Source organism: Puccinia triticina, chromosome 16A, assembly GCF_026914185.1.
Source record: "Puccinia triticina chromosome 16A, complete sequence".
In the NCBI taxonomy this organism is placed as follows: Eukaryota; Fungi; Basidiomycota; class Pucciniomycetes; order Pucciniales; family Pucciniaceae; genus Puccinia; species Puccinia triticina.
In genome coordinates this window covers 314,316-340,406 of record NC_070573.1, presented here as the reverse complement: position 1 = coordinate 340,406, position 26,091 = coordinate 314,316, and the positions used below count along the sequence as shown (strand labels likewise).

The following is a 26,091-nucleotide window of genomic DNA, read 5'->3' as shown; positions in this document are numbered from 1 at the left end:
TTTTTATGTAAAAAGTTATCCAGTTGGCAGTCATTTTCCCAATGAGCCCTCCGCCCGTCGCTTAAATTTCATCCTCTGGTGAAAAAACATCATTTCCAATAGTTTAACAGCTCAAATAATTTGCAACATTGAAGAATTACTGAAAGTTTTGGACTGTTTGGGTGTGTAAAACATTGTTTATACATGTTAGCAGTCATGTTACTTCTAATCCTGCAGCATATCACTTATAATTCATTTTTTCTCCTGTTATAAAATAAAAAAATCATCAATTCTACAATACTTCACAATACCTTACAATGTGTTTCAGGCTGTATTTGAAGAAACCAACCTGTAACTGCTGTCGTCAAGTGTATTCTTTTATTCCTCAAGTCTACCATTAGCTAACTATTTTATTTTATTTTATTTTATTTTATGATATGTTTAAGTCATGGGTAAATGTAACAGACCTGTGTTGTAGAGCACCATTCCCTCCTGCCAAGGGCTGTCATGGGCTTGCTTCGGAAGATCACATGCCCACTGAAGAGAGGGGCTTTGTTGAGTTCAAATCTGCTCATGACAATTCATTGGTTTGGCTTATGAGTTAAGCAGTACAACTTTGAAAGATGCAGGGAGAAAATTGACTAAAAATATCCTAACATATCTGTACCGACATTTGGGTAGATCAACAGCGGATATGACATTGATCACGCGGACAGGAAAATAAGGGAGGGAGAGACTATAAGAGAGATTTACTGTTATAACAAGACTTGAGGGGCTTATTGACCGTGGGGACTGACCAATGTTAGTGGTGTAGTTGGTTGCCCCAAAAATCAGCTCTGGTGCTCGGTAGTACCTCAAACATATATAACTGACGTTCGGTTCTCCAGCCACCAAGATCTTTGCCGATCCGAAACCATACAACTCGAGCACTCCGGTCGAGGGGTTTAATAACAAGTTCTGAGGCTTGATGTCTCGATGGCATATTCCAAGCGAGTGGATGTAGGCTAGCGATTGCAAGAGCTGATAGACGTATAGCTTGATGTTCAAGATCGGCATGGCCTGAAGCATGAGTGGTACCAACGGATTGATTAGACCATATTGGACGCGATGCGAGAGCGATCAGTCGGCGATGAGAGCCAGCCGCCTGATACACTGGAGCATGGACTGGGGAACTGACCTGCTTTAATTTGGAGTAGTGGCAGGAGGCCCGGTACACGGTTTCAGGCACATCCTCAATCACCAAGTTCAAAAAGACTTCATTGCGCTTTGCCTGCCGAGGATTGTATGGGGAGTCCAGATCAGCCTGGAAACCAAAAAAAAAAAAACAATTCACCGGATTAGCGAGACTACCCCCCGCTGTCCGGGAGAAAAAGTAAGGCTCTCAATTTTGTAAGTCCTCAAGAACTGCTGCAGTTCGTCTTCGATCAGCTGTTGCTTGACGACAATATTGGCAGTCTGATCAGCAGCCAAAGGATCCGCGCCGACGAGAGCTTCCAGTTCGTTGATCTTAGCCAAATAGATCTCCGTCAACCAATTCGCCAGCATCATCTGCTGAGTCAGATCCTAAACAAGCACACACTCATCAGAATGAGATGGATGTAGTAGTTGAGATGGGGGTCAAACCTGGCGTTTGAGCTGCTCGAGACGGCTGATCAGATAGTACCGCAGTGCATCTCGCTCGCCGCGGTCGATGAAGCCCAGGACGACCTCCTCGAAGGGCTTTGAGCACTGGGCATAGATCTGGGCGGCAGAGATGTGTTTGCCGGTTTGGAGGTAATGATTGGCCTGGCTGACCAAGATCTTGTCCCGGTCGATGGCCATCTGTAATCGAAATCCTAGGTCAGCTTGTCTCACTCTCTCTCTCTCTCTCGCCAGCCAGGGACTGGGATTTTTTGGCCTGCTTACATCCACATGACTCAACGCTTTCTCGCAATCTTTGCGGGCTAGATAGACCTTCCAGATATCTCGGCCTTCATTTTTGACGACCAGCTCGAATATGGATTGTTCCGAATAGAGCCAATAGGTCTGATCGACCGGGTCGGTGGTGATCGATCTGATGCTTTCGTCTGGTTTCTGGTTGTCCTGAGTGCCGGGGAATTAGTGAACAATGATGATGATGGGCTGGATGAGGGGATGGGACGGACCAGGTCAAGGATCTCTTTGTGTATGATCTGGAGGTGATGTAAGCAACCAAGAATATCGATACTCTAGGAGCTTGGATAGGAGTGGTGTTGAGTTGTCTGTTAGTCTGCTACCATGATGTATCACCACAGTATGGAGGGCTGTTGGATCAACCCATGAGCACTACCAACCAACCACCCAGCTGGCAGCCACAAGCGTCTGTAGCCTAGTTGGTAAAGGCAGCACTCTAGTATGTGTCTCAGCATAGCTGAGGTCGTGAGTTTGACTCTCACCAGACACATCTTCATTTTACAGTCTCTACAGGTTATGAGCCCAGAGCTACCTGAGCGCTACTTGCTTATAATAGAGACTTGATGAATTTGTGAATGCTTACTTGTAAGACCACGCAAACCCCTATAAGCCTACATCTAGATCACGGGTTCAATCCCTACACTGATCATCTTTCCTGGGTCTCATTCCCACTCTCTCTTGGGTTCAATCCCCACTTCCCATCATGTAGCAAGGGGGGGTGTTGAGTTGTCTGTTAGTCTGCTACCATGATGTATCACCACAGTATGGAGGGCTGTCGGATCGACCCATGAGCACTACCAACCAACCACCCAGCTGGCAGCCACAAGCGTCTGTAGCCTAGTTGGTAAAGGCAGCACTCTAGTATGTGTCTCAGCATAGCTGAGGTCGTGAGTTCGACTCTCACCAGACACATCTTCATTTTACAGTCTCTACAAGTGGCCAACCTTATCTCCACTCGAATAGAAATAAGCACGTAGATTGACAACGTTTGGATGGATCAGCAGTTTCATAATTCGGAACTCTCGATTCTGGGGCCGTGCATAGATACAGGTGAGCAGGTCTGGGGGGAACGAGAAGAAGGATGTGACGGACTTTGAATTGTTTATCTTGCAAGACTTTCTTGATCGCGACCTCTTCTTTGCCAGAGGGATGGACGGATCCAACAACGAGTTGAGCGCTGAAGACGATGCCAAAGGAGCCGTTCCCAACGGCCGGCGTAGCCAATCTCGTGTTGCTCGCCCGTCCGCCAAACGCAGGCCAGGACCTCCATTAATTTGTTTGCTTCGTTGACTGTGTGTGGCAGGGTGGTAGGTCAGCATCTGTTGTTGGTAGTCAGTCTGCTTCTGGCTAGGATGGTGGATGGACGAATCAGAGGTAGTAGAGCCTGCGCGGAGTGAATTATCAGCTGCAAGGACAGAGATGTCAGCATGGAGAAAAACACAGACAAAGTTGAGTATGCAGTTTGACGTTAGTGGTTGGGCGGGAGTGGCGTTGGTGTCAAAGGAACATGGTGGTGGCGCCACGATGCCCCCAACAGGTCAAATTGTGCGGTCGATTTCAGCTTCCCGTAGCGCACATCAGATGTGTTGACCAGGATGGCCAGAAGATCTGAGATGTAGCTAATGCCTTGCGGGTCAAAAATATGTACAGCGGCGGCGTGGCAGAGGCGTTGTTGTCGAGGATACATGCGGGGGGATCCAAGGGGAAGGCTTGAGGCGAGCTTGGCACTGCTGGTTGATGGTGTATAAAAGGGGGGGTGTTGTGTTTGGATAATCCCCCAGGCGTCCTCTGCCGCTGTACTTCCAGCGTGCGGTTCATCCTCAACCCCCTCCGCTGTTGCACTTGCACAGTTTGAGGGGCTCTACTCGGTGGCCCCCCTTTGCATAATGCCTTCAATGCGGCGCGCTGGGGGCCATCCACCCACTATTTTAACCCCTGCTAGACAGGGATGGATAGTGGGTCCAGTTTGTGATGTTTGGATTTTGTGTTTAGAAGGCTTGTTTTTGTAATTGGTTTTTTTGAAAGGGGGAACCCTTGCATTTTTTTTTGTAATTTGGTTGATTTGTAGGGGGAACCCTTGATCTTTGTTTCTGTGTTTCTCTGGCTTTAATAAACTTGGATGAGAATGTAGCTGCCACATTTTTGGATTTTCATGGTCAAGAGCTGACTCAAAGTAATCCCTTAAAATTTCTTATCATAATGGTATCAATATCATGAAATCATTCGCATTGCAGGTTAACACCAAAAAAAACCAAATTAGGCAATATTTCAAGACTAATTAGACTATTGCAGCTCCTTTTTGGCATTTCAATCCATGAACTCTATACCAGAATAATCTTTGGAAACGTATCAATATTCTGGTACCAATATCATGAAATGATTATCATTCCTGGTTGAGTTATAGTGGCAGAAACACAAAGAAAAACTTAATTTGGTGATTGTTTGAGACCCATGAGACTGTAGCTGCCACATTTTGTGATTTTGATGGTCAAGACCTGACCCCAGTTAGTCTCTCAGCACCTCTTATCATAATGGTATCAATATCATGAAATCATTCCCATTGGGGGTTGGGATACAGGGGTAGAAACACCAAAACATACCCAATTAGGGAATATTCTGAGACTAATCAGACTATAGCAGCTCCTTTGGGCATTTCCATACATGAAAGCTATACCAAAATAATCTTTGGAAATGGATGAATAATCTGGTCCCAATATCATGAAATAATCACCACTCCCAGTTCAGATATAGTGGCAGAAACACCAAAAAATACCCAATTAGGCAATATTTTGAGACCAATGAGACTACAGCAGCTCCTTTTGGGCATTTCCATTGTAAGACTCAAAAGTGGTAATGAAACCCTTTTGCTGAATGGTGAAGGGTATGGTGGAGTTGCAAGCTCTGCCCTTCTGTTATCAGTCAACAAGACCCACCAAGCTCAGCTTGGCAAGTTTTATTAAGTGATAGGTCTGGTCTGTTCCAGATGAAATCTGTTTGACTGGCAACATGTAAGTGTTTTAATTACTTTGTTATAAGGGTTGAATTGTTGTTATAAGGGTTGATTTATTGTTATAAGGGTTTTAGGATTTGAGTGTGGATGAGTGTTGGGTGACTTGTGAGTTCTGGGTGAGGAACTGGGGAGCAGACCACTGGGGGTGGAGAGAGCTCCTTTTATAGACAAGAGTGGAGCCCCAAAGGGGCTTGTGGGTTAGGGTTTCAGCTAATCTAGACAACAGGGTGAGGGATTTTAGCCAGTGGGAGTAGATACAAATGATGTCATAACCCCTCAGGGGCGCATGGATGGTGTCAGAATATACCACAGAACATTCTAAATATGTCAGGGGTGCATACATGATGTCAGAATATACAAAAGAACATTCTAACGCATGCATGAGGTGACAGTAGACTGCATGAGCTGTCATACAGGGGTAAATAGTGTATACACAAAGTCTGAGGCTGCAGAAACAGTGTAAATGATGTCATACTATGTATATAAAGGAGTGTATGTAGTTAATATGTAATGAGTGTAATCTGACAGGGAGATGTATTTTTTTATCCTGTGATGTGTATGTACTACTGTGAAACTTGGGTTGAAGCAGGTGACAGCTGGGTTACTGGGGCTGGCCGTGTGATAGGTGTCCATGAGGTGTAACTTCCACACTAGAGAGGGTCCAGGGGTGCTTTCAGTGGTGACTAGGGGTGAAGTTGGCCGTAGAATCCATTTCTGGGGTCCATTTGATGGTATCTTGAGGCCTAGTATGAGCAATTATGTGGCATAGAAAAAACATTTTATTTTTCCACTTTTCCGTCTACCACACCATACATGAAAGCTATACCAAAATAATCTTTGGAAATGGATGAATATTCTGGTCCCAATATCATGAAATAATCACCATTCCCCGGTTGAGATATAGTGGCAGAAACACAAAGAAAACCCCAATTTGGTGATATTTTGAGACTCATGAGAATGTAGCTGCCTCATTTTGGGATTTTCATGGTCAAGAGCTGACACAAATTAATCTCTCAACATGTCTTGTTATAATTGTATCAATATCATAAAATAATTTGCATTGTGGGTTGAGATACAGTGGCAGAAACACCAAATAATACCCAATTAGGCAACATTTTGAGACTAATCAGACTATAGCAGCTCCTTTTGGGCATTTCCATACATGGAAGCTGTACCAAAATCATCTTTGGAAATGGATGAATATTCTGGTCCTAATATCATGAAATAATCACCATTCCCGGTTGAGATATAGTGGCAGAAACACAAAGAAAACCCCAATTAGATGATATTTTGAGACTCATGAGAATGTAGCTGCCATATTTCGGGATGTTCATGGTCAAGAGCCAACCCAAAGTAATCCTGCAACATTTCTTATCATAATGGTATCAATATCATGAAATCAATCGCATTGCGGGGTTGAGATACAGTGGCAGAAACACCAAACAATTCCCAATTAGATGATATTTTGAGACTAATCAGACTATAGCAGCTCCTTTTGGGCATTTCCATACATGGAAGCTATACCAAAGTATAAGGTGTTAGCTCTTATCTGATCACTTCAGATTTTGAACATCAGCAACTTGCCTTTGGTTGCTGATATTCTAGCTCTGAGTGACAGTGGGCCGGGATTCTCCACGAGCCTGCACTGCAAGAAAAACTCTAGAAACTGCTTGCAGTTGAGATGCAAGAGCTCAAGGCAAGCTTTCCCTCATGCAAGAATCAAGCACTGGTTGATTCCATACACATTGCCTAATTTATGCAAGAGTGAGTGTAAGGTACAAAAACCTCAGTACAGGAATTGATACCTGTGCAAATACCCCTTTCATTTGAAATTCCCCTTTCATGTGCAGATACCCCTTTCATGTGCACATATCCCTTTTGTATGCATTCACCCCTTTAAAAATGTGTACATAGCCCTTTATGTGCACATACCCCTTTCAGGTGTGTATATCCCTTTCACGTGCATGTATCCCTTTCACAATGGGTACATACCCCTTTCATCATTTTTCCATGAACCTTTCATGTTGAAATTTCCCCTTTGAGTTTTTACATCCCTTTCAATACCCCTTTCATCGTTCAGGTTTACATACCCCTTTGATGTTTACATATCCCTTTCATGTGCAAATACCCCTTACTTGACATACCCCTTTCATGCATACATGCCCCTTTCATCATGTGTACATATCCCTTTTGTGTGGTAATACACCTTCTCACATTCTCCCTTCATGCATACATATTTCTTTCATCTATACATATTCCTTTCATGTGTACATACCCTTTTTATGTTATTCTGGCTGGATTCAATGGTGCATGGAGTGTCTAATAAAAGAAAATAAAAGGGTGCTCAGGGGGATGCTCATTTGCCTCAGCCTACTGCATGAGAACTACAGCATTTTCAACATTGAGATGCTGAACAAGGTACACACTCAAGTGCACCAGCACGTAATTTGGGTGCTTGACTCCAGCTTGAGCTGAGGCTTGATTGAAGCTTGCTTCATCTCAACTGCAAGCAGTTTCTAGAGTTATTCTTGCAGTGCTGAGTTTGCTGGTCGTTGGAGTCAAGTCTGCATACACCAGGGGTTGATGTGTCAGTTTTTTTGAACCCAAGGAACCATTTTTGGACTGCGGAACAGGTTTGCTTTGCTTACCTGTTTCTGCAGCTAATGCGGATCCTGGATGCTTACTCAATTTATGAGGGTGCGGCCTTTCACCTAGGTCTGTGACCTCACAGTTGAAAGAGGGTTTACCACTTTGTGTGGGAAGGGGGGGGGGATTATTTATGTGATTTGGCAACAAGTGGTTTGCCTGGTAGCAGTACTCCGCTCTGGGAGGGAGGGAATTGTAGTCAGTGTACAAATGACCACAATTTTTTTTTTCAGACTTCAACAAGATGCCAACACAGCTGATAGTGCACCATGCCCTGCAAATTAGGTGGGTTGATTGATTTGTACAGACAGAGGGCAAGCTGCTCCAAGCGGCACAAGCTGAGGACAGCTCACAGGCAAACAGGAAGGGAGAATGTTTCCCAACTTTTCATTAGTCTCAACCAACAGCACTTGTCTTGCTACAAAGGGCTGGCTTAACTAAGCCTCCCAGGACTGGGGGTGTGGAGCACCCCAATGCAAAGCATCTCCCATTCCCAATGTGAGGCTTATGAGTTATTGGCTTTTTTCCGCGTGGGAGCTTCAGGAAAATAATGGCTTTTGGCCAGCTTTTTGAATCAAATTGTCCTTACACAGCGCACACTCCTTGTGAGTCAGCAAGCTGAAGTGCAGTGGATAGCTGAGCATCTCAGCTTCAATGTAGTGTCACGTTTGTGATATCTACACTTGAAGGAGAGTGTTGCCCTTGCTCAGCAGTCAAGGTGGATGGAGGATGGAGTTCTGTATTTCAATTGAGTCCACATGGATCTTCTTTGAATTTACATACACACTTCTGGTCAAACACAAAAAAATCACAAACTTCAAAGGGGGATGGAAGGAGTTTGTGAAGGGGGAATAATTGGTGATTGACACCAAAAGAAAGAGAACAATTGGGCCTTTAATCTACCACAGGCAATAGGAATACACAAGAAGACACCTGAAAGGGGCGCGGGAAAAAACTCCCACCAAAACACTGAAAGCTCTCAAGCCAAATTTTTGGCTTTACCTGCAAGTCCCTCCTTTGGAGGTCGCGCTTTGCGCGAGGGCGCTTTGCGCCAGCCTGACTTGTAAGTCGGACAAAGGGGGACTTTGGGAACTGGGACCTTTCCCAGGCGGACGAAGTTGTGAAAGGTTAAGCTGTGACATCTCAAGTGAACCCTCTCGATCCACAGCTGGTGGTCTGCATACCGCCTGTACCCCTGCAGCCCAGGCTGTTGACCACCCCCAACGAGAACCATCAAGATGGACGATCAAGAGGCTCAAGAAGAAATAAAACCGACAGTATCAACAAACGAACCAGGACAACCAACAAACCAGGAAACAAATCAAATCAAACAAGAACCAGATCTAATCAAGCTAGAAGCACCTGAACAAAACCAACAAGAACCTCAACAAGCACTAGAACCTCCACAGGAACCGCGACCAGAACCTGAACAACAGCCTCGACGAGAGCAAAGAGTTCCAAACCAACCAGAATTTTGCGAAGAATCAGACGCTAAACCGGAAGAACAAGAGCTTCGAGGGGCACGAGGAGAGGGTTCTCAAAGAGAGCAAGAACCTCGTCACGAGCAAGATCCATGTCCAGAACTCAAGCAAGAGCTTCGGCCGTCCGATGAGCTCCACCTTAATTGTCAGTAATTTTATCTTCCTGCATTATTCTCAAGCTCATTGAAGCAAGCGCATTAATCCGCGTTTTCCATTGTAGCATCGGTTGCGTTGCAGCTCAAACCCGTCCCGCTACCAGTCTCAGAAAGTCACTCCATCGAAGACTTCCAACCCGCCCCTCTTCCTAATCTCCTTCCAATCTCCACACATCAGTCCGACTCAATCAACATCCAGCCCAACTCAAGCACTCCAAACCACACGCCTGAATCCAATCATTCATCATCAACCAGCATTCACGATGATGATGACTCTGGTCCAGATTATTACACGTCCGAGTCAGAATCAGAATCAGAATCAGAATCGCAATTGTCACCCAAAAAGCTGGCCAAACGCGAAAGACTAAGGAAGGAGCGTGACAAGATCAAACCGAGTTACTACTACGGAGAAAAGGAATTAGAAGTGGAGGCTATCAAGAAAGGTATCAAACCGCCTAAACTAAAGCGAAAGGGATTGAGAGGAGTTCCTGTTTTTGAGCCAAGGTCATTTTCATTACCATCTCAAACCACCCTTTCGTCGTCCAACTTGATGCTGACATTCCCAATCCTTTTCATTTGTTCCAAACCGGGTTCACGATCCGATTTAGCATGGAGCAATTTCGAGATTTTTACTCTTACATCAACCTGATTGATCGATGGGGAATGAGATCAGGCATCGTCAAAATTATCCCGCCTAAGGAATGGACTGGGCAGCTCCCACACTTGGGAAAAGAGAGCTTGCGCACGGATGGCCAAGGTCAAATGCTGAGAAACGCCAAAATCAAATCGCCTATCAGTCAGGTCATTCAAGGTAGTCGCGGATTATTCAGGGTTATGAATGTTGCAAAGCGTAAAACCTACAATGCCTTGGGTATGTCTGATTTTTTGTCCAGATAATAGAAGGTAGCCATCCAAAAAGCTTGACGCTGATGTGGAGTTTTCTAAACTCCTCCTTTCTTGACAATGAAGAGTGGTACGACCTGGCCAATAGTGACGAGCACCGACCGCCGGATTTTCTGAACAAGACACTGGTCACATCATCTGCTAATTTGAACCAAGATAATCCAGACAAGTCAAATACTCGTTCGACCAGAAGTAGTCGTCGTAGTACTAGCTCTATCGCGCCTATCTCTCACAAGGTTGCAAATCCTCGTCGGCGCAAGGTCTCCAAGGGTCATTCGACTGCTGATATATCCATATCTGATCGAAATTCATCCGAGAAACCAGATGTCGAAGGGCGTGTTGATTGCTCACCCGAAAAGCGAGATGGACATGAGCGTCCTGATGGTTCTTGCGAAAAACGAGACCTTCAGAAGACTGCCAATTGTTCACCCGAAAGACCAGATGGCGAACCACGTGTTGATCGATCACCCGGAAAACGAGATGCCGAGGAGCACGTTGATTTTTCACCTTCTAACCTGCTTCCTGTTCCTGAAGATCCAACCCATCCTTGCAACAGCGCCAAGGAATTCGACTCTTCCAAACCGGAGCCTTGCAGCAGACCAGAAAAACGACATGACGAGGAAACTGTCGATTGTTCACCCGAAAAACGAGATACCGAGGAACACATTGATTGTTCAGCTTCCAAACTGCTTCCTGTTCTTGAAGATCCATCTCAGGCTTGCAATAGCCCCAAGGACCCTGACTTTCCCAAACCGGCACCTGGCGCACCCGCGATTTCGCCTCAATGCTCCCCGTTAAACCCAGCAAACGAAGCCTCAAACAACCAGCTGTGCCCCGCAAAAGCAGATGACTTGGCAACTAGTTGCACCGCCGAGCATGATCTTCAGCCTGAGTTTTCAAATGCTATTGAAAATCAAATTTCCGAGTTTGTCGACCAATCGCTAGATTTACAAATGTCTTGTGTCATCGCAAACCAACCTACACCAGCATCAGCTGAAACCGTGAAGGACAACGACCAAACTGTCCAGGAAAATGACAAAACTGTCCAGGAAAATGACAAAACTGTCAAGGAAAATGACAAAAAGAAGCCAAGGCGCTCCGTCCAGAACGTGCCAACACCTGAAGAATGGGCCCAGTTTGTTGAACGCTACGAAAAGCTCCCGTACGATGCATCCAGGTCGGATTACACTTTCCAAGTCTGTCGAGAGATTGAACAAGAGTACTGGAGAACCATCGGCAATGGGGGATCACCTATGTATGGGGCTGACACAATGGGTTAGTTTGATTCGATTGTCTGATCTAAGCCTGCCATCAGAATTAATGCACCTGCTCTTTTTCTTAGGTTCTCTGTTTGATGAGCGTACTAAAGATTGGAACGTCGCCACCTTGGATAATCTGCTAAATCGATTGAAGCTGAAGAAGAAGATTCCCGGAGTCAATACCCCCTATCTTTACTTTGGGACTTGGAGAGCGTCAGTGTCACATTGTAAACTAAATACACATTTTTTTTCAGAAATGCTTACTCGATCTGGAACACTCGTTGGTTTTATAGGACCTTTGCCTGGCACGTGGAGGATGCCGACTTATACTCAATCAATTACATCCATTTTGGGGCGCCGAAATTTTGGTATTCCATACCTCAGGAGCAGAACACACGATTTGAAAATTTCATGTCTTCTTCATTCGCCAAAGAGCGCCGAACATGCTCACAATTTTTGAGGCACAAGGCTTTCCTAGCTTCGCCCTCTGTCCTACAATCTGTCGGAGTGCAGTTGAACAAAGTCGTCCATCTACCCGGAGAGATCATCTTGACTTATCCATACGGTTACCACTCTGGATTCAACCTGGGTTATAATTGCGCGGAGAGCGTTAATTTCGCCAATGAAGCTTGGATCGAGAAAGGCAGGAAAGCCCAATCTTGCAAATGCATTGACGATGCGTGAGTTCTTCCCTTCCTGTCACAAAAAAAAAAAAAAAAAAAAAAAAAACTTGAATTGTACGTGAGTAAGTTTGGCTGATGCGATTTTGTACTCTCTATTACAGAGTTACGATCAATGTAGACGCGTGGTTGGAAGAGCATGACGAGCTATGCCGTAAAGAAAGTGAAGCGCGAGAGCGGGCTGCCCAAAAACTTCAGCGACAGCAAAAGTGCGAAGAGCGCAAGCGCAAAGGAAGCGACAACTTGCCCGATAAAGCACCTAAGAAAAAACAGAAGAAGGATACCAGCGAGGCTGTGAATGCCTCTCTGGATAAGATGGAGGTCGATCCTCAACCGGGTTTGAATAATTTAGCCGACTCCTCGCTTCCGAACCCAAGTCCCCAAACCGTCAAAGCCCCACAGAAAAAGAAAACGCCACAGAAGAAGAAGGCAGCCGATCCTCCTCCAGGAAAGGCCGATGATGATCTTAAACCGGATCTGAATAATCCGGCCCACCCCTCGCTTCCGAATCTAGCTCCTCAGCCGGTCAAGCCTCCGAGGAAAAGGAAAAAGAAGGAGAGTAGCACGTCTACCAATCCCCCTGCAGGCCAAACGGGGTTGAGTGGTCTGGTTGACCCCTTGCTATTAAACTCCAGTTGCCAAACGAAGGCCAAAGCCCCGAGGAAACCTAGGCCCAAAAAGATCATTGAGACTGATGCTGACGGAAATATCATCAAGAAGAAGCCATCCAAAGCGTCCGAGAAAGCTCTGAAGAGGAAGGCTGATGGTTCTGCTCTCGGTGCGCCTTCCCTGAACAGAAAGGCAGGCGTCACCCCCGCAGAGGTGTTGTTGCCTGGTGTTCCTCGCCGCGATGCCTCTGGAAGCCAGCTCGCGGGAGTTGCTGGGCAGACGAGTCATCATGCCCCATCGCACGCTCTCGGCATCACTACGACACCTGCCGGCAGCCCACCACTGGCGGGCGACGGATCAGCTGGGCCTAACGCCCATCATCCGACCGGCGAAAGCATCTTCATCCCCCAACCATCGGCAGCCCCCCCAGCGTTCCAGGCCCATTCTTCCTGGCCGGAGAGCGAGCAGCAAGCATATGGCTATGAGCGAACACTGCCGATGCTAGCCGACTTGTCGGCAGTCGGTCCATCGGTCAACCCTTGCCTGGCCGAGCCGGGTCTCTCTTCGTTCCCGCCTGACATCCAGCCTGTGTTCGAGAACGAGCAGCAGAGCTCCGATCCCCCCCAGCTCCCCAATCTCTCGTACTTCTCCGACCAGAAATTCATGTCCGCTATCGAAGCCGGTCTGATCGACTCTAGGCTACTGTAACATATTCGTCTCTCAACGCTTCTGTTGGGTAGGCATCCTTTTTTTCTTTTCTTTCGAAAAACACACACACACACACACACATACACACAAAATGTAGTTTCTTCTTTGTCCATTTTTTTGATTGTTGTACTTAGCACGAAGAACACAAAAACAAATCCCACAACAAATGAACCTCCGATGAATGTTTCTTTGTATGTCCCAATAAATTAGCCTGTTTCTTCCACTTCATTTGTTATGCCTGTGATGAGTACGCTTCAAAATCCACAGCAAAAAAAGGAGGATATTTAATAGTGTGTTGATAGTGTGATATTTTAGCCTCAGTGTGCGCGGGTAGATTGAGTATGTAGGCTGGTGTCGGTTGCGTGGTGGGCTGGGTTTGGTTGTGGCGACGTCCCCGGGTGGCGGCTGTCCGCTGGGCCCGGGTCTCCTCCCCCCGCCCAGCACTGCGCTGCCAGCTCAGCACTCCCCTCCCCTGCCCCCCAGCATCCGAAAGTACTACTAAAAACAGCCCAGCCCACCTCCCCCCGGCGGATCGGACCCTCCCGCCGCCGGCTCTTGGTCCGCCCCTCCGCCGCAAGCCGAGCCAGCCAGCACCGACAACCGACAACCACCAACCCACACAACCCACACAAACCCACACAAGCCCAGCCATGAACACCACCCCCACCCCGCCCCCTGGACTCTCCGTCCTCTCCGCGCAGCAGCAGCGGGCAAACGAACTGGCCAAAATCGCAAAGACACAGATCGTCTTCAAGATCGGCGGACTCACCGAGGAAAACTTTGCATATGCCCAGCAGGAGATCCAAGCCGTCAGTAGCCCCGCCCATCGATCATCCCCCCCCACCCCACCCCACCCCACACTCATCGCCCTCTTCCCTTCGCTCCCCACAGGTCGTCCGCCAAAACCCTGGCGACACCGATCTCTTCTACATCCAGCGCCTCATCCACGCCTCCGTCTCCGCCCTCGGATTCCAGTCCAACCATCTGCTCTCCAACAACCTCCTCCTCAACTCGCCCTCCCAGTCCCAGCTCGCACTCCGACTGCTCACCTCCGAGCTCAAGAAACTCGCCCGCGACCCCTTCTCAGCCCACAAGTTCACCGACGCCCTCAACTCCGGCCTCAACTCGGGCGGCCATGCCGAGGATGCCTTCGATCTCAAGACGTTCGTCAACAAGATCCATCTCGTCGGCCTCGAACTCGTCATCCTCCTCCACCCCCTCGTCTCCCTCCCCCATCTCTCCTCCGGCCCTCCCCTGCCCTCCGGCTCCCTCCCACCCGGCCTCCCCCCACCTCTGGGCCACAACCCCAGCGTGCTCGCCAAAAAGCGCCAGATCGCCAAGGATGCCGTCCAGATCCTTCGCGACTCCATCGGCGTTGCTCTCCACAGCCTCTCCATCCCTATCAATCCGGCAGCCGGCGTCGGATCCGATACCCCCTCGGGCGCCGCCTCCGACGAACAGATGCCCGAGCTCACGCCGATCCAGCTCTCCAAGCTGCTCTCGATCATCATCTCCGATACCCCCGTGCCGGCTACCGAGGACGGTAAAGAACCCGAACTGTTGTGGTCGGCTACCGTCCAGCGGGCGACCGTCCAAGCCATCGTCTCAAGGGTCGGCCAGGAGCTCACCTCCCAGATCGCCAACCATTGTCTGGCAGACGCCAGGTTCACCTCCAACCCAAGCCCGATCACCCTCCTCTACCGGATCTGCTCCGATCCGGTCATCTGCTCAGCCGATCTCTGCAAAACCGTCCTGCTCAAGACCAAGCGGGGGTGTGGCCCGGAAACCGAAGAGGTGGGCGACCAACTGGCCGAGTTGATCGAACTCGCCAACAAGTATGGCAACGAGTTCCCGATCGATCATGTCAGCTGGATCCGAGCGATCGGCGAGGTCTACAACAACCGGATCCGTTGGAGCGAGGTCATCAGATTCACCTTCGATCAACCCGCCGAGCAAGTCACCCTACCCGATGGCTGGGGACTGCGCTTCTTAGGTAAAGTCCTCAGCCTCGCACCTTCCCTCGCCGTCTCTCCATCCGATCGAGCCAGCCCGACCTCGGCCACAAAGACGAGCAATCCGCCGCCTCAAGTCGAGCCATCCCAAGGCCCTCCCTCCTCCAAAGAACAATCCCTCTCCACCTCCTCTCAATCCAGCCTGCCCCCTTCACCCACCGTCCACAAAAACACACTACCATCCCAGTCCCCCGCAACCTCCACAGCAGCCATATCGAGTCTATTCGAAAAGTGGTCCCATCAGTATACCAAGATTCGATTGATCGATCGATTGCTCTACCTTCCACTCGACGCTTCCCCCTTTTTGCACGCCCTCAAACCTAATCCGCTGGCGCCCATGAACGGCCCGAGCTGCAAAAAAGTGGTTTCAGCCGAGGATGTATCGAACAACTCACCCACCGTCAGGGTTCTGGCCAAGTCTGTCGAGATGAGTGGGTGGAACGTCAAGGAACTCTTGTGTGAAGTCGCCAAGTTACTTGCCCCGCAATATTCGTTTCAAGAAGGCCAAAAGGAGAAAGACGAGACGGTAGATAAGATCATCGAGAAAGCAACCGACATTATGGAGAGAGCTTGTAAAACGAACCCCGAACTAGTCATGATGGCTTTGATTCAAGTCCCTGTGAGTTTGCACATTTCCCTTCTCTCTTTTTTTTCTTTTTTTTTTGTGTGTTTGTTACCCCACAGCGGTTTGCTCACTCCTCCCACCTCATCTGTGTGTGTGTAGACACCTTGGGCGACGCTTCATAACGACCTGACGGCACGACTACTCCAGTCCTTCCTCAAAGGACACCCTTCCCATCAGCTGGTTTTCCTGCGAATATGGCAACTGGACCCCGACTTTTTGATGACCGCTCTGCGAGACTTTTATCATGAAAACGAGATGAATGTCACTCGGGTCTTGGACATCACCCAAGATCTCAAGATCCTCGATCAGGTATTAAACTATCAGCCTGATGTCAACATGATCATCGACATCGCATCGCTAGCTAGTCGACGGGAGTACCTGAACTTGGAGAAATGGCTCGGTGACCGGATTGCCCAATATGGAAGTTCGTTCATCAACGGGTGCTTGGACTTCTTGAGCAAGAAGGTTAAACACGATCTGCTTCGACAGTCGATCGTCAATCAAGACAACAGTCCAGCACCTCTTCCGGAGTCGGCCACCCTCAGTCTTAGTGCCCCGACTGTATCGATTTTCATCCGGACAATCCGCATGAATCATGAGCTGCTGAGTTTGGAAGAGCTGGAGCGCTTCAAAGAAACGCGGACTCAGGCGATTCAGCTCCATCCAAAACTGATGAATTTCATGCCGGGTAATGAAGACGAACCCGGAATGCAGGTCTCATCATTTGATTCGAGAATCGAGGCTGAAGTGGATTCGTTTTACAAGAAGATGTATGATCTCGAATTGACGGTCGACCACATCATCTTGATCCTCAAATCGATGCGAGACTCGCCGGACTTGAAAAACCACCAGTTTCTTGCTTGCTTACTGTCCGGCCTGTTTGACGAATACAAGTTCTTCTCCACTTACCCGTCCAAGGAGCTCAATCTCACTGCATCACTCTTCGGTTCTTTGATCCGAGAGCAACTAATAGGCTATGTTCCTCTTGGAATCGGTGTCCGATACGTCCTAGATGCCATCCGGAATCCTATCGAATCCAAGTGGTACGAGTTTGGTAGCATGGCCCTTAGCAAGTTTGTCAATCGACTAGAAGAATGGCCCCAGCTAGCATTGGCCGTATCCGAGGTTGAATCGCTCAAACTGACCCATCCTGATGTCTACCTGCGCGCCAAAACCGTTCTGAATGGCGAAAATTACAAAGACGTTTACCTCTCGACCATCGTCGGCGACCCTGACGAAGATGCTGAGAACAACTCGAAGCCCAAGGAAGCAAACGAGGATGGGGAGGATGATCCCCGAGTCGTCTTCGCTGCAATCAAGTCTGACGATGACTTGATCTTACGAGAAATCCGTCGCAGGAAAAAACTGGCCGCTTTGGATGCTGCTGCCGGCCGTCCAACCGAACCGGAAGACCGATCGAGTAATCACAAGTTGATCACTTCCAAGATGGAATTCGTCGAACCTGAGGAACATATTTCCGACAAGATCCTCTTCATCATCAACAACTTGGCTTTCAACAATCTCGAAACTAAGCTCACGGAGATGTCCAGCCAAATCAAGCCAGAGCACTACAACTGGTTTGCAAAGTACCTCGTCAATCACCGAGTCTCCATCGAACCCAACAATCATTCACTCTACCTGCAATTTCTAGACAAACTTGCCCTCCCTCACATGTATAAAAAAATCAATAACGAGACTCTCATTAAGTGTGTAATCATGCTCAATTCCGAGCAAACACTCAAATCAGGAACGGATCGGACAATATTGAAAAACTTGGCATCTTGGCTCGGCTCACTGACCTTGGCGAAAAACCTACCGATCAAGCATCACAACATCGCCTTCAAAGACCTCTTACTCCAAGGTTTCAGATCCAACCGGTTGATTGTCGCCATTCCATTCGTGTGCAAGGTACTCGAGCAGTCCAGCAAATCGAAAGTCTTCAGGCCTCCGAATCCATGGTTGATGGGCATCCTGAAGCTACTCATCGAACTCTATCATTACGGAGAGCTGAAGTTGAATCTGAAGTTTGAGATCGAAGTGCTCTGTAAGGCCTTAGAGGTCGAGTTGAAGGATGTCAAGCCGACGGAGATGTTAAAGAAACAGGACGAGCTCAGCCAACAACGCCAAGAGGTTGAGGAAGTCAAAGCTGCAGCCCGGTCGCTCGCGGCGGCACAGCAACAGCAGGCCGAGCAACACAGTCATCTCTCGATCGAAAACGTCATCGGACGGGCGACCGGCACCCTGAATCCCAATAACGCTCCCTCCGGTGGGACCTCCATCACCGCTACCCAACCCTTAGAAAATGCGGGCCCTAATAACCTTCCAGCTGGCTCGCATAGTCTGTCGCTCAACGGACAAGCTGGCTATGCTAGCAGTCTGCAAGGTAAATCTTCCTTTGGTCGCCCAACTATGTCCGTCTCTTGCTCATCACTTTTGTTTTATTTAGAACTGTTGAAGCAGGCCCTGCTCGAGTTGCCTCTGTTGATGACATTTTCAACCGAGATTGTTTTGAATAACAACATCCTGTGGAAGCGAGTCGTTTTTACCTCTATCGAGAGAGCTATTCGAGATGTGAGCATGATTCATTCAATCCAATCCTGAAATAATACACTCGAGCTGATTTCTTTTTGAAACAGATCATTGGCCCAGTGGTGGAACGATCAGTGACGATTGCGAACATCTCGACCCGAGAGATGATTTTGAAAGACTTCGCCATGGAGGGCAAGGAAGATCAGATGCGCACTTCGGCACACATGATGGTCAAAAACTTGGCGGGCTCGCTCGCTTTGGTCACCACTAAAGAACCGCTACGCAACCAAATCCTCGTCAACATTCGCACGCTTTCAACCCAGAATGGGTTTCCAGATGTCCGTGCTTTTGCTCCGAGTTATCTATCTTGTGGGATGTGTCATCACTGACATCATGTACCCACCCTCTTATCCTTCAGCACAATGTCTCAGATGAGGAGATTCAACAGGTGACCGCTGATAATTTGGACGTGGCCTGTCAGGTGATCGAAAAGGTGGCCACGGATAAGGCTATCCTTGAGATCGACAACAGTCTAGCAGCTGCTTATGAAGCTCGTCGAAGACACCGCGAAGTGGGTGAAACGTTCACATCCCAAGGCTGCAATTGACAATCAAGCTGATATGTGATTTTGTCTTGTTAGCATACCAACAGCGCCTTTTGGGATACCTCTGCCATGGCCGCCTCTCATTACTCTGGAATGTTGCCCAATCCCCTCAAGCTCAAACTAGGTGGTCTCGAGCCAGAACAACTGCGAATATACGAGGAGTTTGCCAATGTCCGGGACGATACCAATTCTTCCAATGCTATTGCTGCACAACAGCAACAGCACTCGTGGCAATCCCAACAGCAACAACAACAACAGCAGCAGCAGCAGCAGCAGCAACAACAACAACACCAGCAATTACAACTTCAGCAGCAGCAGCAACAACAACATCAACAGTTTCAACCCCAAGGTCCTGTCCCAGGTCAGTCTAACTCACCCGTTCTTACCCATACCATCCCAAACTGAAAGGTTGTGCGTGAATTCTATTTTCAGGCCTTGATGCGACTCGATCCCCTGCCCTGGCCGAAAACCCGCCTAACTTGACCATTGGTCAATCCGAAGAAGCAAACCGCCCAATCAATCCGATTTCAGATGCTTTGGTTCGCATCAATGTGCGTCTGTTTTACTGATCCAATTGACGTCAATCCGTTTGCCTAATGTCGTGTTCTGCCCGTTTCAAGTCATTGGCAAGTGAGATCGAAAGACTGGTTCTGACGATCACCGCCGAAAGCTTAGCCGAGATTGACGAGAATCACGAGATCCGCGGCTTGATCAATGAGATCTTGAAGATGCTTCGCCAAGCCAGTCCGACGCTCAAAGACCAGTTGACCTTATCGTTTGCGCAAAAGTCCGTCGCCATGCTTTACCGCTCCGAATCCAAGCTGGGCCGCGATCTGTTTGTGAACCTCTTGGAAGAGATCTGTGAGATGACGCCAAAAGTTGCCCACGAAGTCAGCCAATGGCTGCTCTACGCCGAAGATGAGGTGAGTCGATCCAGAAATCTCTCTTTGGGACTCGAAGGATATTAATTTCTGTGGACATTCTCGTATCATCAGCGCAAGTACAATGTGCCGGTGACATTAGTGCTGATCACACATCGGATCGTGTCCCTTGGCGATTTCGATGCCCAATCGGCCAAGTTGATCGTCCGGGATTACAAGCCCAGTCTAATGAACTACGTCGCCGAGTTCATCGAGGCATGCGTTATGGGATCAGAGTCTTCCTTGATTCCTATCGGACTTTTGAAGCATTCCATCCAAGCCCTTCAACGCGCAATCCAGATTGGTCGTGCAACGCCAAAGTGAGATTATCATTATTATTATTGTTACTTTTTTTTTGCATTGTCTAGTCTGGTTTACTGACATTCTGTGCATTAAAGGGTGTCTTCCATCATGCAAAACATTCAGGATAAGCTTCCAGCGCTAGGCAGTGCCAAGGATTTGGGGCCGGTGACGATCAAATCGATCAACGACGAGGCCGGGCTGCGGGAGCAACTGAGTTTCTGTTTTGCGGAATGGGTCCGGATGTACTCGTCGTCATACTCGGTCGAGAAGCCGTTCATCGAGTTCATCAGCTCATTGCAAGCGCACGGGATCCTGAAGGGCGAAGAAGTCTCGTCGCTGTTCTTCCGGGTGTGCATGGAAGTGAGCATCGATGCCTACATCAAAGCCAAGGCGTCGGGCAGCACCGCCGCGCGAGGAATCTTCCAGCCCGTCGACGCGTTCGCCCGACTGATCTCGTTGATGATCAAGTACCATACCGACCCTACTGGGATCGACATCGAGCGCGCCAAAACGCATTACATGTCCAAGCTGCTGTCCATCGTCTTGATGGTCATGGGCCAGTTCCACAAGGAACTCGGCGAACACTTCCAGCAGAAACCCTTTTTCCGCTTCTTCTCGGGGCTCTTGGTCCATATCAACGCGTTGGAAGTTCATCTGGGAAGCTGTTATCAATCAGTCATGATGACCTTGAGGTGAATCCTTTCTGGCACACACCCATGTTTATATATATATGTGTGTGTGTATACTAATATTATTTCCTATCCCAGCAACCTTATCGAGTCCATGCAACCATCCAACTTCCCCGGCTTCACGACATCATGGATGGCGTTGATCAGCCACCGGCTATTGATGCCGAAGCTCCTGATGTTCAAGGATCGAGAAGGATGGTCGACTGTGCATCGGCTGTTACTTGGCCATCTGCGATTCCTGCGACCATTCCTTGCCTCGGGGACGCTTGACGATGTCGGGCGGACGCTTTACACGGGCACGGTGCGGATCTTCCTGGTGCTCTTGCACGACTTCCCGACCTTCCTCTCCGTATACCACCACTCGCTCTGCTCGGCCCTGCCCCCGCACTGCATCCAGCTCTCCAACCTGATCCTGGCGGCCTTCCCCTTGGGCGTCCGGCTCCACGACCCGTTCGTGCCCGGCTTCAGCCTCGAGAGTCTGCCGGAGTCGCGCGTCAGTCCCACGATCATCTCCGACTTCACCCACTCCCTCGAGCAGGCCGACGTCCGTCAGCTCGTCGACAAGGCCATCGCCGGCGCCTCGTCCCCTCTCGTCGCCGTCCCATCCATCAAGGACCGACTGGCTAATCCGCCCAAACCTACTGAGGGCTCCGTCTACGATATCCCCCTCGTCAACAGCCTCGTCCTCTACCTCGGCGTCCAGGCCATCCTCCGCGTGGACCGCGAGGCGGGCTCGTTGTACGACGCCACCTGTCCCTCGGCTGTGGTCTTCAAACAGTTGGTTACCGAGATCGACCCCGAAGGTATGCTACATCTTATCCGAATCTTCACGTTGGTATGTTACTAACCTTCTTTCCCCCAAATGACAGGCCGATATTTGCTACTGGTGGCCGCGATCCAGCAGCTGCGATGGACGAATAGCCACACGCTGTGGTACTCATCGCTGCTGATCGACAGCTTCATGAGCACGGAGTCGGAGGTTGTCAAGGAACAGATCGCGCGGGTGTTTCTGGAACGCTTGCTGGTCCAGCGGCCGCACCCGTTCGGGATGATCTACGCGTTCATCAAGTTCCTCGGCCACTGCGGCGCGCCTGCTTCTAGCCATCCGCTTAACCGCCACCAGCGGCTCGCTGAGAGTGAGGACGCTGGCTCCCAGAGGAGGACCCCGTCGTCCCTCGAGAACCTCAAGGTCGTCAAGAAGTCTCAGGAACTTATGGCTCTCTTCTCCATCTGCAGGAAACACGTCGTCCAGATCAACTGAGTCTCCCTGCTCTCCTCCTTCAAGCATCCAACATAAAAGAAATAGTGACGTTATTTATTTGTGGCGAGCCGATCCTCGCTCTCTTCTTTCCTCATTGTTTTGGTTGTTTGGGGTTTCCTCTTCTTTTTCTTTCCTACACACACACACAAAAAGAAAACATAAATAGGTTTGATTACGACTTTAACATGAACAACAACAACTACTACTACTAGTACAAGAGGAAGACTTCGGTACAGCTAGGTGTTCCGCTCTAAGGCTTTCTCCTTTTCGTCTCTCTCCGATATAATTCCTATACATATGACAACCGTGTTTCTTTGGAGAACATAGAAAACAATAGCTATCCCTCATGACCTGTTCTTACAGTACCAAAAATGTATATACAAATCGGGTTCTTTTCTCTTTTTTTTTTGGTTTGTTGGGGTCATACCTTTTCTCTCCTTTCCTCTCCTGTTCTCTGCTCTCCTGTTCTCGATTGCTCGGCCGGCGCTGTCTCTTGCCTTCTTCCTCGTCCCTGGCCCGTTCTCTCATGTGTCTCCTTTCCTTGCTTTCTTTCTTCTGTGAGCGGTTGTTATACTTTTAAGCTTGGTAATAATAATAATATATATACAGAACAGCATAGCAAAACGGCGGCAGATAATCTTTGAATGGCGATCTGCTTCGGACGTATGGACTCTGTTCCCTCCTACATATTCGCCAATTTCTTGAGGAGGGTCGCCACCGGCGTCTGCCCGGGACGGCGTCCCCCTCCATAAACGGTGGAACTTGGATATGTAAGTTGGATGAAAATGCTGGCATGAAGAGAAGAAGCAGGCGCGGAGGGGGGATCAGAATCAATTACACAATTTAGGAATTCGTTCCAACGTAAGTCCCTCCGGCAAGCCATCGACCCCTAACCACAGGCCTTTAGGGGCTGGGTCGACTTTGTCTTGTTTTTGTCGGCTGACTGGCGAGCGATGAAACACTGACAGCCATCCGAGGGGCGTGTTCTATTCTTCGGACCCTGGTGGCGTCCGACCGCTTGGCAACTCGCTGCCACAGCCTCAATCCGACGGAAGACGGAAGACCCAGCTGAGCGGCCAACGAACGACAACAGTGGGCTATTCTGGACACTTGTTTCATCTCCACGCCTGCTTTCTTGCGCGCTTCTCGATGGTCGCTGGGCGGGCCATATCCGCATCACTCCATAGACCCGCGCTGCAGGAACGTCCTCATCTGAGGCTCCAACGCAAGGGACTGCCGGGTTTCCTAGTGACCCTCCTGCCCTCCCCTGGATGGCTGTGCGCGCCGCCCAACCAGAATCTTCCGATGCTTTGTCTCCATGATGAGCGTTCGAAGAACGCCTCGCGCACCTTCAGGCTTCCGTTGTGTGATCACAGTCGGCAATAAAAGGCTGCTTCGGGGCCACCTGGGCCGAGCTTATCAGCTTCCCAACAGGTGTCTGTTGGGTTCAATAATTTCTCTCGGCAATTAGACTCCAGAAAGAAAGATATACTACGACCCACCTGACCACACGAACGTCAAGACTAACCATAATCTTGACTTCATCAGTACAAATATTGTAAATAACACTCTTCAGCCCTCTCGTCAGCCCACTATCATTAATCATCCCCTCCTGCGCCGATGATGTTCCCCGCCAGAGTGATTGGCCAGGCTTGCTTCCTGATTGCTTTGGTCCATCTCGAGTTTTCGGAAGCCCAGCCGATCGGCCTTGTCCGGAGACAGGCTACTCCTCCCCCGTCCAACACTGGCACCGCCGACACCACTTCGGCAAACACCAAAGTGCTCAGCACGGATCCCTCGACTACCGGCAGCGGTCTGAATCAACTCTCGGGCTCGACCACGGCCACGACCACGGCCACGACCACGACTGAGCCCGGCGTTATCGATGATGCAACTACCACTGTTCAACCCGGCCTCAACACTCAGTCAACGACGACCACTGCTCAGCCCGCCATCGACACTCAGTCAACGGCCACTACTCAAACCGGCGTCAACGAGGAGTCCTCTTCATCTGGTTCTGTTAATCCAACAGCAACCACAACAACCCCCGTCGTTGATTATCCTAACGACGACCACAGCACTGGTGGAGGTTTGAATCAAGTCGGCGGAGGTGTCAAGCAGGCTTCTACCGACCATGAACCCGATGAAAACAACTCAGGCAGGTCTGGTGATAACTATTCCCATTCAGTAAACGATGTTGGCGGCGGCGGCAGTGTCGGTGGTGGCGGTAACAGCGATGGAACCGGTGGGGCAGGTGGCGGCGGTAGCGGGATCGGAAATGGAAATGGAAAAGATCTCAATGGGTATCAGACAACCGCTACGGACGATGATGAATCGGATTCGGGCCTGAGCCCCAGTGTATCTCGCACCACTGGGGGGTCTGGCAACCCAACCTTGAATAACGTCGGTGGCGGATATGGGGACCCGAGCAGACATGGTGGAAATGTTAACTCCTACACTGACGGTCGAAGCGTGAACTCAATCACAGCTGGCAACAATACTGGCGGTGGAATTCCGAATTATTCTTTGTCTATATCCCTAAGCCTCCCATCGACATACGGCGGCACCAATCAACAGGCGGAAGTGAATGAGAATGTGGGCACCTACGATATTGGCGGCGGATCTGGGACTGGGAGCAACAATGGTATCAATAATCAAGCAAACCTCTACTCTTCTTCATCTGGATCCGGTTCCGGTGCCTCCCAAAAGGGTACCCCATCCTACACTACTTCGTCAGCCTCTGCTTATTCTGACGGTGGATCCGGAGACACGGGCAAGCCGGGTATCAAGACTCCATCTACATCCACTACCTCCGAATCGACTGCTGCTGGCACAAGTGATCCGAATGGGAAGCTGAAGACCACTGGTGTTGATGATGACCCGGATTTCTCCTCCGAGTCAGAAGACGAAATCCAATCGGCTGAGAAAAACGGTGTTGGAAATCAACAGTCGAACGTCCTCGACAACAGCAATAGTAATAACAATGCGAACACAGGCCAAGCCGGCGTCAACACTGTTGGAACCTCCACATCACCATCCGGAACCAGCGACCCCCGAGGTTACAAAGCTACTGGAACCTCTGTTGGAAGCGAGGATGAGAAGACGGCAAACACTGGTACTGCTGAAGGAACCCGGACGACAAATTCAGCAAACGAAGATCAATACCAGACCAGTGCAACCACTGACTCTACAAACGTCTTTGATAATAACAATGCCAATTCAAACACGGGCAAAGCCGGCCTCAACAATGTTGGAACCTCTACATCATCATCCGGAACCAGCGACCCCCGAGTCAACACTGCTACTACAACTTCTGTTGGAAGCGAGGATGAGAAGACGACAAACTCTGGTACTGCTGAAGGAACCCACACGACAAATTCAGCAAACGAAGATCAATACCAGACCAGTGCAACCACTGACTCTACAAACGTCTTTGATAATAACAATGCCAATGCAAACACGGGCAAAGTCGACGTGAACATTGTTGGAACCTCTGCTTCATCATCCGGAAACAGCGACCCCCGAGGTTACTCAACTGCTTCAACTGATTATGATGATGATAATGAGAATGAGAATGTCGGAAGCGAGGATAAGACGACAACCACCAATGCTGTCAATTCAGCAAACGATAATCAACAACAGACCAGCTCAACCACTGGCACTTCAAGTACAGCTCTAAACTCCTTTCCTGTTACCGGCAGTACGACTACCACCACCGGCGGCTCTGAACAGCCTCTCGCACTTAACACTGTAGCCCGTCCCAACGCCTCTACACCGGTGAAATGA

General features: G+C 49.2%; 4 protein-coding genes across 4 annotated transcripts; 3 read left to right on the top strand and 1 right to left on the bottom strand.

The window, feature by feature from the left end:
• Positions 1-683: 683 nt before the first annotated feature.
• Positions 684-2,921, bottom strand: PtA15_16A42 (uncharacterized protein; the record flags this gene model as incomplete). The annotated part of the gene is made up of 8 exons (XM_053164117.1): positions 684-715; positions 777-1,038; positions 1,157-1,249; positions 1,330-1,542; positions 1,603-1,800; positions 1,885-2,061; positions 2,124-2,150; positions 2,856-2,921. The coding sequence occupies 8 exons, from the start codon at positions 2,919-2,921 to the stop codon at positions 684-686; spliced, it is 1,068 nt and encodes a 355-aa protein (XP_053027691.1).
• A 5,884-nt stretch (positions 2,922-8,805) lies between these two features.
• PtA15_16A41 (uncharacterized protein) lies at positions 8,806-13,362 on the top strand (the record flags this gene model as incomplete). Its single annotated transcript, XM_053164108.1, has 9 exons — positions 8,806-8,844; positions 8,966-9,193; positions 9,269-9,481; positions 9,550-9,707; positions 9,812-10,074; positions 10,173-11,381; positions 11,449-11,578; positions 11,659-12,045; positions 12,150-13,362. 9 exons carry the CDS (start codon positions 8,806-8,808, stop codon positions 13,360-13,362), a joined length of 3,840 nt encoding a protein of 1,279 aa, XP_053027690.1.
• A 650-nt stretch (positions 13,363-14,012) lies between these two features.
• On the top strand, positions 14,013-22,305 carry PtA15_16A40 (uncharacterized protein; the record flags this gene model as incomplete). The annotated part of the gene is made up of 13 exons (XM_053164097.1): positions 14,013-14,171; positions 14,254-15,993; positions 16,099-18,382; positions 18,446-18,570; positions 18,636-18,866; positions 18,947-19,099; positions 19,169-19,493; positions 19,565-19,683; positions 19,753-20,055; positions 20,128-20,372; positions 20,451-21,047; positions 21,123-21,847; positions 21,914-22,305. The coding sequence occupies 13 exons, from the start codon at positions 14,013-14,015 to the stop codon at positions 22,303-22,305; spliced, it is 7,398 nt and encodes a 2,465-aa protein (XP_053027689.1).
• Positions 22,306-23,925: 1,620 nt separating this feature from the next.
• PtA15_16A39 (uncharacterized protein) lies at positions 23,926-26,091 on the top strand (the record flags this gene model as incomplete). Its single annotated transcript, XM_053164085.1, has 1 exon — positions 23,926-26,091. One exon carries the CDS (start codon positions 23,926-23,928, stop codon positions 26,089-26,091), a length of 2,166 nt encoding a protein of 721 aa, XP_053027688.1.